The sequence below is a fragment of the Delphinapterus leucas genome, chromosome 14 (genome assembly GCF_059928025.1).
Source record: "Delphinapterus leucas isolate spDelLeu-1000000601 "Yukka" chromosome 14, BTC_Dleu_Yukka2, whole genome shotgun sequence".
NCBI classification, from domain to species: Eukaryota; Metazoa; Chordata; class Mammalia; order Artiodactyla; family Monodontidae; genus Delphinapterus; species Delphinapterus leucas.
The window spans coordinates 24,249,199-24,261,526 of NC_143142.1; the positions used below are offsets into that span (position 1 = coordinate 24,249,199).

General features: G+C 47.9%; 1 protein-coding gene across 2 annotated transcripts; it reads left to right on the top strand.

Moving 5' to 3' along the window:
* The first annotated feature begins 507 nt into the window (after positions 1-507).
* Positions 508-11,921, top strand: YWHAH (tyrosine 3-monooxygenase/tryptophan 5-monooxygenase activation protein eta). 2 transcript variants are annotated; one of them, XM_089894774.1, is made up of 3 exons: positions 677-779; positions 9,429-9,594; positions 10,481-11,921. In XM_089894774.1, exons 2-3 carry the CDS (start codon positions 9,562-9,564, stop codon positions 11,132-11,134), a joined length of 687 nt encoding a protein of 228 aa, XP_089750900.1. In that variant the 5' UTR covers positions 677-779; positions 9,429-9,561; the 3' UTR covers positions 11,135-11,921. The 2 variants fall into 2 exon arrangements, with proteins under 2 accessions (XP_022406713.1, XP_089750900.1); XM_022551005.2 differs by lacking the exon at positions 9,429-9,594 and having other exon boundaries at positions 508-779.
* Positions 11,922-12,328: the final 407 nt, after the last annotated feature.

Here is a 12,328-nt window from a genome sequence, read left to right on the forward strand (position 1 = left end):
GGGTGGCCCCCAGAAACCCATCGGCCAGGCTGGGCGGGGGCGGGTCCGGGGCACGTCCGTCCCTCCGGCACGCGGCCTCCTGGCTTCCCCAAGCACTAGGTTTATTTGCTTTGGGGGCCCTTCTCAAGCCAGACCTCTAACCTGGACTCAGAGACGCCTTTCCGGGTGGGGTCGTGACAGTGCGCAGACTGCACGGCTGCCATCACCGAGGCCCCCACCCCCACCTCCGCTCCGCCGTCCCAACCCCAGCCCTCCCCTCTCCCACCTCCACCTCTGCGACGGTAAAATGCAGCACTCGCTAGGCGCCTGCGCGGCTCTGGGGCGGGGCGGTGGCCTCAGCTATTTATAGAAGGTGACGTCACCTTGAAATAGACCGTTAGGGCTGGCCCGCCCTTCCCCCCCCCCACTCGCGCAGCACCGCGCCGCCCGGCCCGGCAGCTCCCACTGCGCAGGCGTCCTCTCGTCCTCCCATCCCCCCGCGCGGCCGCCTGTCCTCCCTAGGCGGCGTCCGCAGCGCGAGCCACAGCGCGCTGGGCGAGCCAGCGAGAGGGCGAGCGGCGCTACCTGCTGCCTGCAGCCTCGGCCGGCCGGCGAGCCAGTGCGCGTGCGCGGCGGCGGCCTCCCCTGCAACCGGAGAAGACGAGCGGGCGAGCTAGCGGAGCGGGGCGCGAGGCGAGGCAGGGCTCAGCGACATGGGGGACCGCGAGCAGCTCCTTCAGCGGGCGCGGCTGGCCGAGCAGGCGGAGCGCTACGACGACATGGCCTCCGCCATGAAGGCGGTGAGCGCGTCGGGAGCCCGGGCGGCCGGCCGGGGGCCCGGCGCAGGGGAGGGGTGGGCAGCCGGGCGGCGGCCCCCTCTGGGCCAGGGGCAACCCCGCCGCCCCACTGGGCGCGGCCGCCCGCTCTCAGCCTGCTCTTCCCGCGCCCGCCGCGCGCCCCGCCATTTCCTGCGGCCGGGCCTGGGGGGTGTCCAGGGAGGGGGCGCGGCGGGGACCCCGCGGGTGGGCGGGGGTCGCGGCATCCCAGCTCGGAGCCGCGGGTGGGGGAGGGTGCTCGAGGGAGGGTGAGGGAGCCGCATTTCTCCTCCTGGACCGTTCTGCCAGGCTGGGTCACCCCTTCTCGCCTTCCTCCACACACCCCAACTTGTAATAAAGAATCACCTAGTGAGTGGCGCCCTGTCTCTCCTGGTTTCCTCTGCCACGACCTGAACTCGGTGTAATGTCGATCCGCTTTTGCTCTGATCGCCGGCATCGTTCTGGTTCCATTCTCCCGCGCCCGGGGTCCGCTTTGTGTGCGGAGACCCCCCCATCCTGAAGTCCGACGAGGACGCGGGCGGGAGCGCGGCGGGCCTGGGGGCCCCTCCCAGGTTGGATGTTGCGCCCATCTGCCCGGAGACTAAAACGGGTCCTGACGCCTGGGGGAGGCGAGCCCTTGTGCCTTTGCCTTCCCGAGACCCCTGGAGACTCGTCTGCAGCTCCATTTCCGGGGAAGGAGTCGCGGCCGGCCACACCCTGGCCAATGCGGTGGATTAGATACCACCTGCGTGTCTGAGACCTAGAGTTCTGGTGACCCTCCCACTGTCCCTGTCTCCTCACAGTAGTTCACGTTTTCTCTTAACAAACATTACTTATCTCTGCGTCAAGGTCACAGAGGGGTAGAGCCACAGCTGTGGCCGCCAACGTGCCATGTTCACCCAGTGCACAACCTCCTGAGACGTGGGAGGATCCGCCGGGGCCCCACCCTAGACCTACAGACTCAGAAACTCGCAGGGGTGGGACTCAGATCTGCACTTGAACCAGCCCTCATGGCAAGTGCTATTGGGTTTAAGTTGAAGAATTACTGCCCTGGGTTATATAGCTCATTTGCCCTTCTTAGGGCCTTGGGAGGGGATTTCCTAAAGAAAAAACTACAAATATCGAGGCTCCGTAAAATTTCAGAGTCATGTGAAAAATTCCTTTTAAAGCTTTTGATATTAATATATGAAACATGTTGTTGAGGTCCGTGTTTAGGATTATCCAGGTAAGAAGTGTTATCTTTTCCATGTCGTTCACGTCACACGTTGCACCAGGTGTTTGGAAACCACCACCACCCATTTGTTGATTCATTGGTGATGCGGAGTTGATCATGGTGTTGTGGGCCAGGTAGGAGCTTTTCATCCAGACCAGGGACGATTTAGGTTTGGGACCTGAAGTCTGTGTAATTCTGGGGGTCTTATAAGAAAAAAAAAGTAGGGTATATGAGTTTAGCAAATTTCACAGAAACAGGACTGACTGAGTGCATTTCCTTGGAAGGGGTCCTGAGCTTAATCTTCTTTGGGATAAAGCCACTTCTGTCCACACAGCAAGTGACACTTAAGTGCGCCTCTTCTCCCCAGTCACCGAGTGGAACTGGGATTGTGCGGTTGAGGCCGCTTTCTGGACATTTTAGCGAGGCCCTCGCCTATCCTGCAAGTGGCACTTTGAAGGCCGCAGTTTTAGGAGCCTTTTGGGGAATAAAGAAGGGATGGCGCTGGAAGCAAAGTGAATTGAGGCTAAGGGAAAATGACTAGAATGTAGTTCTGGAGCTATAGGAAACCCGAGGCAACTTGAAATTGGAAGTAAGGAAAGAATGCAGAGATGTAGCCGAATGGAATACAGTTTGTGGAGAGAAAATAATTGGTTTTCTGGTCTTCGAAAGCAGGCTTGAAAGATGCTTTCCTGCAGCTACCTACTTGTGTACACAGATTTTCTCTGAGACATTAAGGTAGGATTTTGCAAACTAATGGACCCTTTCATGTATTGGGAATATGTAATATCTGTATCTGAGATGATTGATGGGTTGGATAGGCCATTGAAAATTCAGTGCATACTCTAATTATGTCATTTCAGAATTGTGATAAACATTCCCTCAAGGCAACTCCTATTAAAAAATAAGAACTTTTTTGGTCAGTATGCCTGTTTCTTCTATTAAATAATTTTTTTTTTGGTCATCTAAATTAATGGAATATATTTATTGGAAAGGACTTGGCAAGGGTCAGTGGAAAACTGTTTCTCATGTTTTACCTGTTAAGTTGATGTTTGTATGTTAAATTCTTAATGTTATTGAGAAGACTCAGTCTCATTTCATTAATATCATAGACCTAAAATATAGCTTTTGGAAAGAGCTGGAATTCTGATAACCCTCTGGGCTTGTGTGGGTTTTCTTCAGGGCAGGTAAGTAGGCTTCTCTACCGCACCTGAGTGAGGGGATGTTCTGATGCCACCACTCTGTGACCTTGAAGCTCACATCTCTTGTCTTCTGGTCCTCTGAAGTGTGTAAGGTGTAATATTGGTGCTACTATCAAGTGGGCTTTCAGCTTTCATTCTTCTAACTTGTTTTCTGTTTCCTTTATAATTTAAGTGGTAGCTAATAATATTGCCTGCCTGTAATGATTGATGTCCCGTATGCTACCAGCGTCACCTGGAGGATGCTGTCAGTAAGGCTTTAAGAAATCACGCATGTTGGAAACAAAGGTGTTGGCTCACATCAGTTGAGAACTGCAGTTCCCTGCCTTTCGTCCTAATTTGAAGAGGCAAGAAATGTTTTTGAAGTGAAGTAAAGACGTTTCTTCCAGCTCTCCCCCATCTCGTACCTTGTCCCTTAACTAGAAAGAAACACTGTGAAAGATTCTCGAACCCAAGTCCTTTCTAGACCAGGCTTGGAATGCCCTTATACAATTCATAACCTCTATAAAATGAGTACAGTACCATCTTATGAGAACTACGAGATAAACCCATAAAATACTTGTGCATAATACTAAGTGATTCTAAGGAAAGAGGGTAACTAACCAGATAGATTTCTAGTGAATATTCATGGACAGACATAATTTAGTCATGTCACTTATTGCCCTTGGTCATCTTTTATATTAAAACATAGGGGCAATCATGAAGTTTTAAAATGTCAAAATTGTTTGGGATGGCATGGTGTGTTTTAACATTGATTACAAAGTTGACAAAGGACGGGGAGAAATATGTCTGAAGGACTTGAAGAATATCTGTAGCAATCTTAAGTGCAGGCAACAAAGCTGCAGCTTAAGGAAATGGGTCGGAGGGGAAGAGGTCCAACCAGTGGCCAGAGGCTGTTATTCCAACAGCTGTGAGATCCTGGGAAGTGGAGAAGTGAGCAGGTGGTATGTAAAAGGAGAGCACAGCTGAGTGGCCCAGGGTGAGACCTAACCCGTGTTGCAGTTATTGAAACTAGGGATGATTTTGAGGTGTACCAGAATTGTGGTTAGTGTGACATCTTAAAGCCACATTGGTAGGACCGTTTGAAATCTATGTAAAATAGCAAGTCGTGTTTCCCATGTAAGTATCGCTTTGTCACGTATTGACTGAGGAAGGAAGAAGTCTCTGCATTATTCTTGCAATATCCTCAGTTGAAAGACACTTCAGTTGGTGAACAGTTCACATAGCTTTGCTGCACTGACGTGGGAGTTGTCCCCATCTGAATTTGGGGTTGCTGCATTATCCCCGGAAGAGCTCCCACAGTCAAGGACCTCACTACTTCCTTAAGGAAACCAAAAATGTATTTTCTCATCACTGTCTGGAATTTAATATTAGTGGTAGACTGCAGTGTCACACTTTTCCAGAAAAACGGTTTGGGAGGGGATACCCCAGATGTGTTTTCCATGTTACAATTCATCAAGTTTATGAAATTTATCATCTTACCTATTAGGCAGTTAGTAAATGGTAGCTTTTATTCCATGTGTACATTTTCATTTAATCTTGTGAACAACTCTGGATGGATCCTGTTATTAACTCCATTTTACAAATGAGATTTGAAGAGATTAATTTTCTCAAGGTTGAGCTGTAAAGGGAAGATTTGAACTCTCAAATTTAGAGCTATCACTTTAACCACTGTGACAATGCCCCATGAGGCTAAGGAATCATATTTCTTTCTAGTATACTTTCTGGTCTATTAGCCATTGTCATCATTGGTGACTAAGTTCCAAGCCGTTAACATAAGTGGGCTTACTGAACAAATAATTCCCTCTATTAGATGTAAGTCATTTTTGCCAAGTTTGATTAAAAACAGAATCTACCACTTACGGTTCTTAGCTGCAGCAGGGGAGCATGAAAGGCAGACTCATCTGGATTGTGCTGTTCTCTTGAAGACCAGTTTTTTTGCTTAAGAAGCAAAGTATTAATTGAATTTGAGTTCCTGCTATGAATTGAGAAGTGCAAGACTATGTTACATTATAGTTGTGGTGTTTTAGGAAATTGTTTTTCCATATTGCTTTTAGTATATTTTGTAAGCCTAGAGGCCCCCAAATTTCAGTGTCTAGGTTGTTGGTGAGATGCTCCCAAGTGTCCAGGTTGAGGCTGCCCCTCCCACTCCTCGCCGCAGTGGCATCCCCTCCTTGGTGGTGGGTGTTGGCACTTCCCTGTGATCAGAACTGGCACAGCTTCTGAAGCCTTCGGTCCTGGTGCCTCAGGGGCAGTAGGGTAGAGTGACGCTGTTCAGATGGGGCTATGTATAATGCCTGCCAAGACCTGTGAAAATGTTTACTTATGTTCAGAGCAAGACAAAGGTGGTCTCTTAACAGTGCAAAGCGAGCTATTTTGACTAATGTTAAGCTTACAGTGAATATTCATAACCTGAACTCACCTGCTCTGAGCTTGAAGCTGGCCCCTCTCCCAGCCTTGCAGAACTGCAGCCTCGCCCTGGTTTAGACAGAGGGCAGTCTTTCCAGGCTTGGGCAAGTGGTGACCAATGGCAGGTGCTTTGCCAGCTGAGGTACAGGCAGAATCCTCACTTTCGGGGCATTAACTTGGGAAACAATCAGCCAAAAAAGCTTTCATCCCTCAAGCTCACTTTTCTTTTCTTTTCTTTTTTTTTAATATATACAGGGTTCTGCCAAAGAAGCTTAAAGATTTTATGATGTGGTTATGTTTACATAATCATGAGGATTGTTTTTTTCTGTTATAAGCTCTTATATCAAAAGCAAGCTTGCTGGTAGCATGTGGGTGTGGGTAGCTATAAAGTTCGGGGTGGTGGCTGTGCTGTGTGTGTGTAGCTGTGAAGGATGAGAGTGCTGTTCAGGAGGAGTCGCATCAACCCCAACTTGAGCAGTGTGGCTTGGCAGCTCAGGGGTGATGTTTTTTTGTTTGCTCAGTGTTCCTTCTGAGGTTGGATGTTTCCCAGATTGAGAACTTTAAGTTTTCCCAAATAGTCCGTGGGCTGTTTTTGGCAGCGGGTCTATTTTTACTCACAAACACATAGTTTATTGCCTTGTGAGTTAGTGGGAGGAGGCCCTTAGGGATTTTTGAGTAAGCCAGTGGTGTCATAGGAAGATAAATGAATTCGTAGCTGACCAGGTTGTTCGTGACTTTCAGAAATGCTGTGTAGTCCAGAGCAGAGAAAATGGGTGAAAGGAGTTGGTGCAGCCAAAGGCTGCGTGGTGAGGACGTACATGAGCAGAATGGCTGGCAGGGAGTCCAGTCCCCAAAGGAGATGAGAGGAGAGCCTTCCTGAATGGGAAGGGTCCATCAATTTAAGGTTTTCAGGAAGCCTGTAAGTAGGATTACCTGGGGTGGGGAGGTGGACAGGAGAACAAGACAGCAGGGTGGCTGCAAGCAGAGGTGGTGGAACCCCTTGCAGCTGGTATAGCCACGTGAAGATATAATGTCTGGGGTGGCCGCACTGGGCGCACCTGGTGTGCGACGGAAACGAGAGTGTTGAAACTGGAGTTGGAGCAGGAAGAAGGTTGAGAACCTTTGTCTGGGTCTCTTCTATCTCGAGAAATCCGTGTCTAGTCTTTGTTCCTTATTAGAAACCATTTAGAAACTTGTGATTGTTGAGATGCAGTAAATCATCTCCGTAGACTCTGCAGATGGCCATCCCGCTGGTTTAGTCTTAGGGTGGTTGGGACCCGTTCCTGCTTTCCTTTCCCTACACCGTTTGCTTCCCAGTGTCTGCGCCTCTCAGTGGGTGACGAGACTTCTCTTGAAGTCTCCTGGCTCCCGTATTTTGGAATTTGAAGTGTTGGGAACTCGTGCTAACTAACATTAGCGAAGGTTATTTGCAGTAAGTATCACCAGCCAAGACTGGCTGTAAATCTTGTTTTAATAGGCCATCTGATTTTACTTCAGTCCGTAATTTTCCAATCTGGGGAAAACTCCCAATTTTCTTTAGTTATCCGATCAAGTAATAAAACTGTCTTCCTCCCATAAGTTTCCTTTTGTTAACCGAGCTGTAATCCAGGAGTATTATATTTAAACGTATCCAGTTATTTCCTAGTTAGGCCCTGGCTGGGGTTCTGAGAACAATGCCTGTGTAGCCGTTAGTCACACTCAGCTGATGCCGATAGTGATTCATTCAGACTGGCAGGCCACCAGGTGATCGTTGCATAAACACTGACACTCCTAGTCACTGATTTGTCTTGTGAAGGTGTCATACATATTGTCCAGGAGCCTTTTTTGGCATTTTATTCCTGATGGAGCAGGGATCCTCAGATTCCTGGAACCCACAGATACACCCACATTTATGTTGCTATTCAATAGTATTGACCTCAGGCCTTACCACACCTGTTATAGTTGCTCAGGAAAAATGGAATCCTAGGATTTCAGAGCTGAAGAAGTCCTTGGAGACTGTTTGGGCTAGTCCCCCTTATTTGACTTTTGATGCCCAGAAAAGCTGTGTTCTGTTGAATGTCACACAGCTAGCTCAGGCTAAACTCTAGATGTCTTAAGATTTTTTTTTTTTTTTTTTTTTGCGGTATGCGGGCCTCTCACTGTTGTGGCTTCTCCCGTTGCGGAGCACAGGCTCCGGACGGACGCGCAGGCTCAGCGGCCATGGCTCACGGGCCCAGCCGCTCCGCGGCATGTGGGATCTTCCCGGACCGGGGCACGAACCCGTGTCCCCTGCATCGGCAGGCGGACTCTCAACCACTGTGCCACCAGGGAAGCCCTTAAGATTTTTTTTGAGTAATGATACCACCCCTTGTGCAAACACTGTGTGGTATATAAATATTTCAGATATGCACTCAATTTTAATGATGTGCTCTGGGGACATACTTTGAGGTGTCTTTGCAGTAGTCCAACAAAAGCAGCTTTACTGGTCGCAGGATGAAGTATATAGTGGCTCCTTATGGATGTCATTTGCATTTTAACATCAAGTGGCCTTAGTTGGATTTACTTATTGGAAGATCTGAGGAGCTTTTCAAATTCTTTTCTTGCCTCATGTTTTGTCTTACTGAATATTGGCCTAGAAAAGTGTCATGCTAAAGGATTCAAGCATTCTGAGATTTGTCTTAGTATTCGAGATGGAATTTTGATTTATAAGGGTTGCTTCCTTAAAAGGCCAAATTATCAGAAAAATATCTACAATGTCTCTTTATACTTTTAGTAAGCAAGTGTGTTTAAAGGCACTCCCTGAAGGAGAAAACTAGTGGGGTTACAGGTCTTGAGGGGAGCATGGATTGTGGATTAGTAGAGAGGAGGGGATTGCCCCAGACCAGCGTGGAGACCATTCCTGTCTTTGTGGGGAGGAATGAGGAGCCGGGCTTGCAGGCAGCCCTCCTGGGGAATGTCAGGGGCGGCTTGTAGCTGAAGACCACACTGAAGGAGGAAGTGGGTTGGGTTGATTGACTAGGCAAAGAGGGAGAGGCCATCCCTGGCTAACGATTTGCAGCAGAAGAGTAGGGGTTCTGGGGACAGGGAAATGGGGAAGTTAGAAGAGGGAGCTGGTATTTTTATTTTGTCTGGGATTTGTTGAGGAGGGAGGTGGTGGTAGACAGTTGCGTGTTTCACTTTTAAGAACTTGGCACAAGTTTTCTAATTTTACACGTTTAATGATTACATTTGTTGCTTATGTTCTTGAACTACTAATTTTTCAAATAGACCTATCATCCTTTTTAATTCATTTTTTTTAAACTTCTGATTCTCTACTGCTCAGTCTTCTTAATCCATGGTAAGCATGTCTGTTTTATTATGTTGTTAATAAGTTTCTCCATCACACTTGGCTTTTCCCTTCCATTGGAGCAAGTTCTGTCCTTATAGTTTGATTTAAGTAATGCCTTTTTGTTGAGTTTTGTGGTTTTCTAAGTGCTCTTCTTTTTTCTTTTTCTGTTTTTAAAATTAAAGACCTTTCCCAGTAGGTAACATAGTTGAGGAATCCCCCCACTTTATAGAAGATACAGGCCAATTTAGTGTGTTAGTGGCTTTGCTGCGGCCCAGAGTTTTCTGATTCTAAGTCTGTATTAATTTCCTAGGACCACCAAACAAAGCCACTACAAACTGGATGGCTTACAACAAGAGAAATGTATTTTATCACAGTTTGGAAGGCTAGAGTCTGAGATTGAGGTGTTGGCAGGGCTGTGCTCCCTCTGAAGGCTCTAGGGGAAAATCCTCCCTTGCCCCTCCTCGTTTCTGGTAGCTCCTGGTAATCCTTGTAATCCTTGGCCTTTGTAGACACATCACTCCAGTCTCTGCCTCCATCATCACATGGCAATGGCTTTCGTCTTCAGATCTCCCTTTTTCTTATAAGGACACCAGTCATTGGATTTAGGATCCACCTTATGCAGTATGACCTCATCTTGACTTGATGACACCTGCAATGATCCTGTTTCCAGATAAGGTCACGTTGATGGGTACCAGGGGTTATGACTTCAACATGACTTTTTGGTGGCACAGCTCAGCACAGCAAAGTCCAGTGTTCCTTCTACTGATGACACAGCTGGCTCGCTTGCCGTTGGCGTCATGAAGAATTTGAAATTTAACGTTTCCACTTAAAATAATTGGTGCTTCCATCCTTGATGGGCAGTCAGGGTTTCCTGTCAGGTAGGTCAGAGTAAAGCTTGCTGCTGAGTAGTTATGCCTCCTTTCAGCAGAGGCTGGGGACACCTTATTGTCACTAATGCATCTGTTTTGGGTTGGGGGAGGGCTGGGTTTACCAGTGGGTTCCACGTGTAACCAGGGTGAAACTCTGGCCACTAGATCTGTGTGGTGTTTGAGCTCATCTGGGAAACTCTTCTTTGTTAATAAGTGTTTGAGGGAGGTGTGATTGGTTCTTTCTAGAATAGAAAGCTGGAAGTAGACTTCCAGTCTGTGATAACCTTTGGACATTTGACAAAGGAATTGTATGATTTTACTGTGAGAATATCTTACGCAGAATAGCTGAGCCTCAGGGCTTTTCCCCACCACCTCCTTGTGCACCAGCACCTCACAACCTTCCATCAACATCTTTATCCCCACACCTCCGCCAAGGTGAAGGCGGCATCTTAGAAGGCCTAAATTATTATGACTTTTTCAGAGTCCTTATCACTAATATTTTGAGTTATTATCTATCTCTTCTGTTAGACTGCAGTCTCCCTTCAGATAGGATCCTTGTCCAGTTGGTTTTTCTTGAGTGGCTTGTCCGTAATCCTGTTTTTGAGGAGGGTTGTTGACTGGGTTGAAGGGAAGATCTCTCTCCAGGGTTTTCAGACTCGGGTCTCAGTGTTTATCTTTTGGGGATGTTGCAGGTGACCGAGCTCAACGAACCTCTCTCCAATGAAGACCGAAACCTCCTCTCCGTGGCCTACAAGAATGTGGTCGGTGCCCGGCGGTCTTCCTGGAGGGTCATCAGCAGCATCGAGCAGAAAACCACGGCTGACGGGAATGAGAAGAAGCTGGAGAAGGTTAAGGCTTACCGGGAGAAGATTGAGAAGGAGCTGGAAACAGTGTGCAATGACGTGCTGGCCCTGCTGGACAAGTTCCTCATCAAGAACTGCAATGACTTCCAGTATGAGAGCAAGGTCTTCTACCTGAAGATGAAGGGCGACTACTACCGCTACCTGGCAGAGGTGGCTTCTGGCGAGAAGAAAAACAGTGTGGTCGAAGCTTCAGAGGCAGCCTACAAGGAAGCCTTCGAAATCAGCAAGGAGCACATGCAGCCAACACACCCCATCCGGCTGGGCCTGGCCCTCAACTTCTCCGTGTTCTACTACGAGATCCAGAATGCGCCCGAGCAGGCCTGCCTCTTAGCCAAACAAGCCTTCGATGACGCCATAGCTGAGCTGGACACACTAAACGAGGATTCCTATAAGGACTCCACGCTCATCATGCAGCTGCTGCGAGACAACCTCACCCTCTGGACGAGCGACCAGCAGGACGAGGAAGCCGGAGAAGGCAACTGAGCGCCTCGGCCCACCCCCGCCCCGACCCCATCACCACCGGTCCTTCCTCACCACAGTCACTAAGTATCTAGTGCTAAACCTATCTGTATGGCAGCACAGCTACTCAGATCTGCTCTCTGCCCCCGGGAAGCAGTTCCAGATAAATTTATGGGCATTGCTGGACTGATGGTTGCTTTGAGCCCACAGGGGCTCCCTTTCTGAATTGTGCAGACAGGTGCATTCTGAAGGAGGCATTTTCCTATGCCTGCTGATCTAGGTGAAGTGCAGGCGAAAGCCTCGGGGAAGTTAGGAGAATTAACCACACAGGCTACAGTTGGTATTTAAATGGTCCACTTAAAACCAGCTGCTAGTGTTTTGTTAAAGCAGTACATCTGTGCATGCAAAAGTGAATTCACCCCCCCACCTCTTTCTTAGCTAATGGAAAACTGTTAAGGGAAGCTGATATGAGAGACCACTTGCTCCTTTCCATCAGCTTAATAATAAACTTTAACGTGAGGTTTCAGTAGCGCCTTGTTTGCCTCTTTAAATTATGATGTGCACAAACCTTCTTTTCAATGCAATGCATCTAAAGTTTTGATACCTGTACCTTTTTTTTTTTTTTGGTTGCGACTGTTTAAGAATCATGGATTTATTTTTTTGTAACTATTTGGCTATTGTCCTTGTGTATCCTGACAGCGCCATGTGTGTCAGCCCATGTCGATCAAGATGGGTAATTATGAAATGCCAGACTTCTAAATTAAATGTTTTGGAATTCAGTGGGTAAATAAATGCTGCTTTGGGGATATTATCTATGTGTGTATGGTCTTTGTTTTTCCTGCTCTCAAGGAGCCCTATCACGGCTCACCGCTTTGAATCCTGGTTTGATCTCTCAAACCCTGAAGCATTTCTGGAATAGCGAGTCTTGGTGCCCCCTGATTCCATCACACGTTTTGCAGTGTACACAAAAGACTCATGAATTTTAAATAGTTTTGTGTGAACCCAGCTAACAGCCTCTCTGATCCCCTCTTCCTGTTGCTGGTGCCTGTATGGGAGGAGCCGAGCAGACCCCAATGCCGTGTTCCATGGCACAGCCCCTCTGGATCTGACTTTGAGGGTGTAGCTCCACTCAGCCTACTGGAACATTGGTTGCTATGTATCACTCAAAGTGGGTACATGTTCTCAGTTTTTCTTAATATTCTTTTGCACTAGATGGAA

Excerpts from the sequence above, each read along its gene's own strand:
- YWHAH (XM_022551005.2), top strand. The coding sequence starts at position 693 with ATGGGGGACCGCGAGCAGCTCCTTCAGCGGGCGCGGCTGGCCGAGCAG. Across the intron at positions 780-10,480 it reads TGGCCTCCGCCATGAAGGCG|GTGACCGAGCTCAACGAACC; the intron begins GTGAGCGCGTCG and ends GGGATGTTGCAG.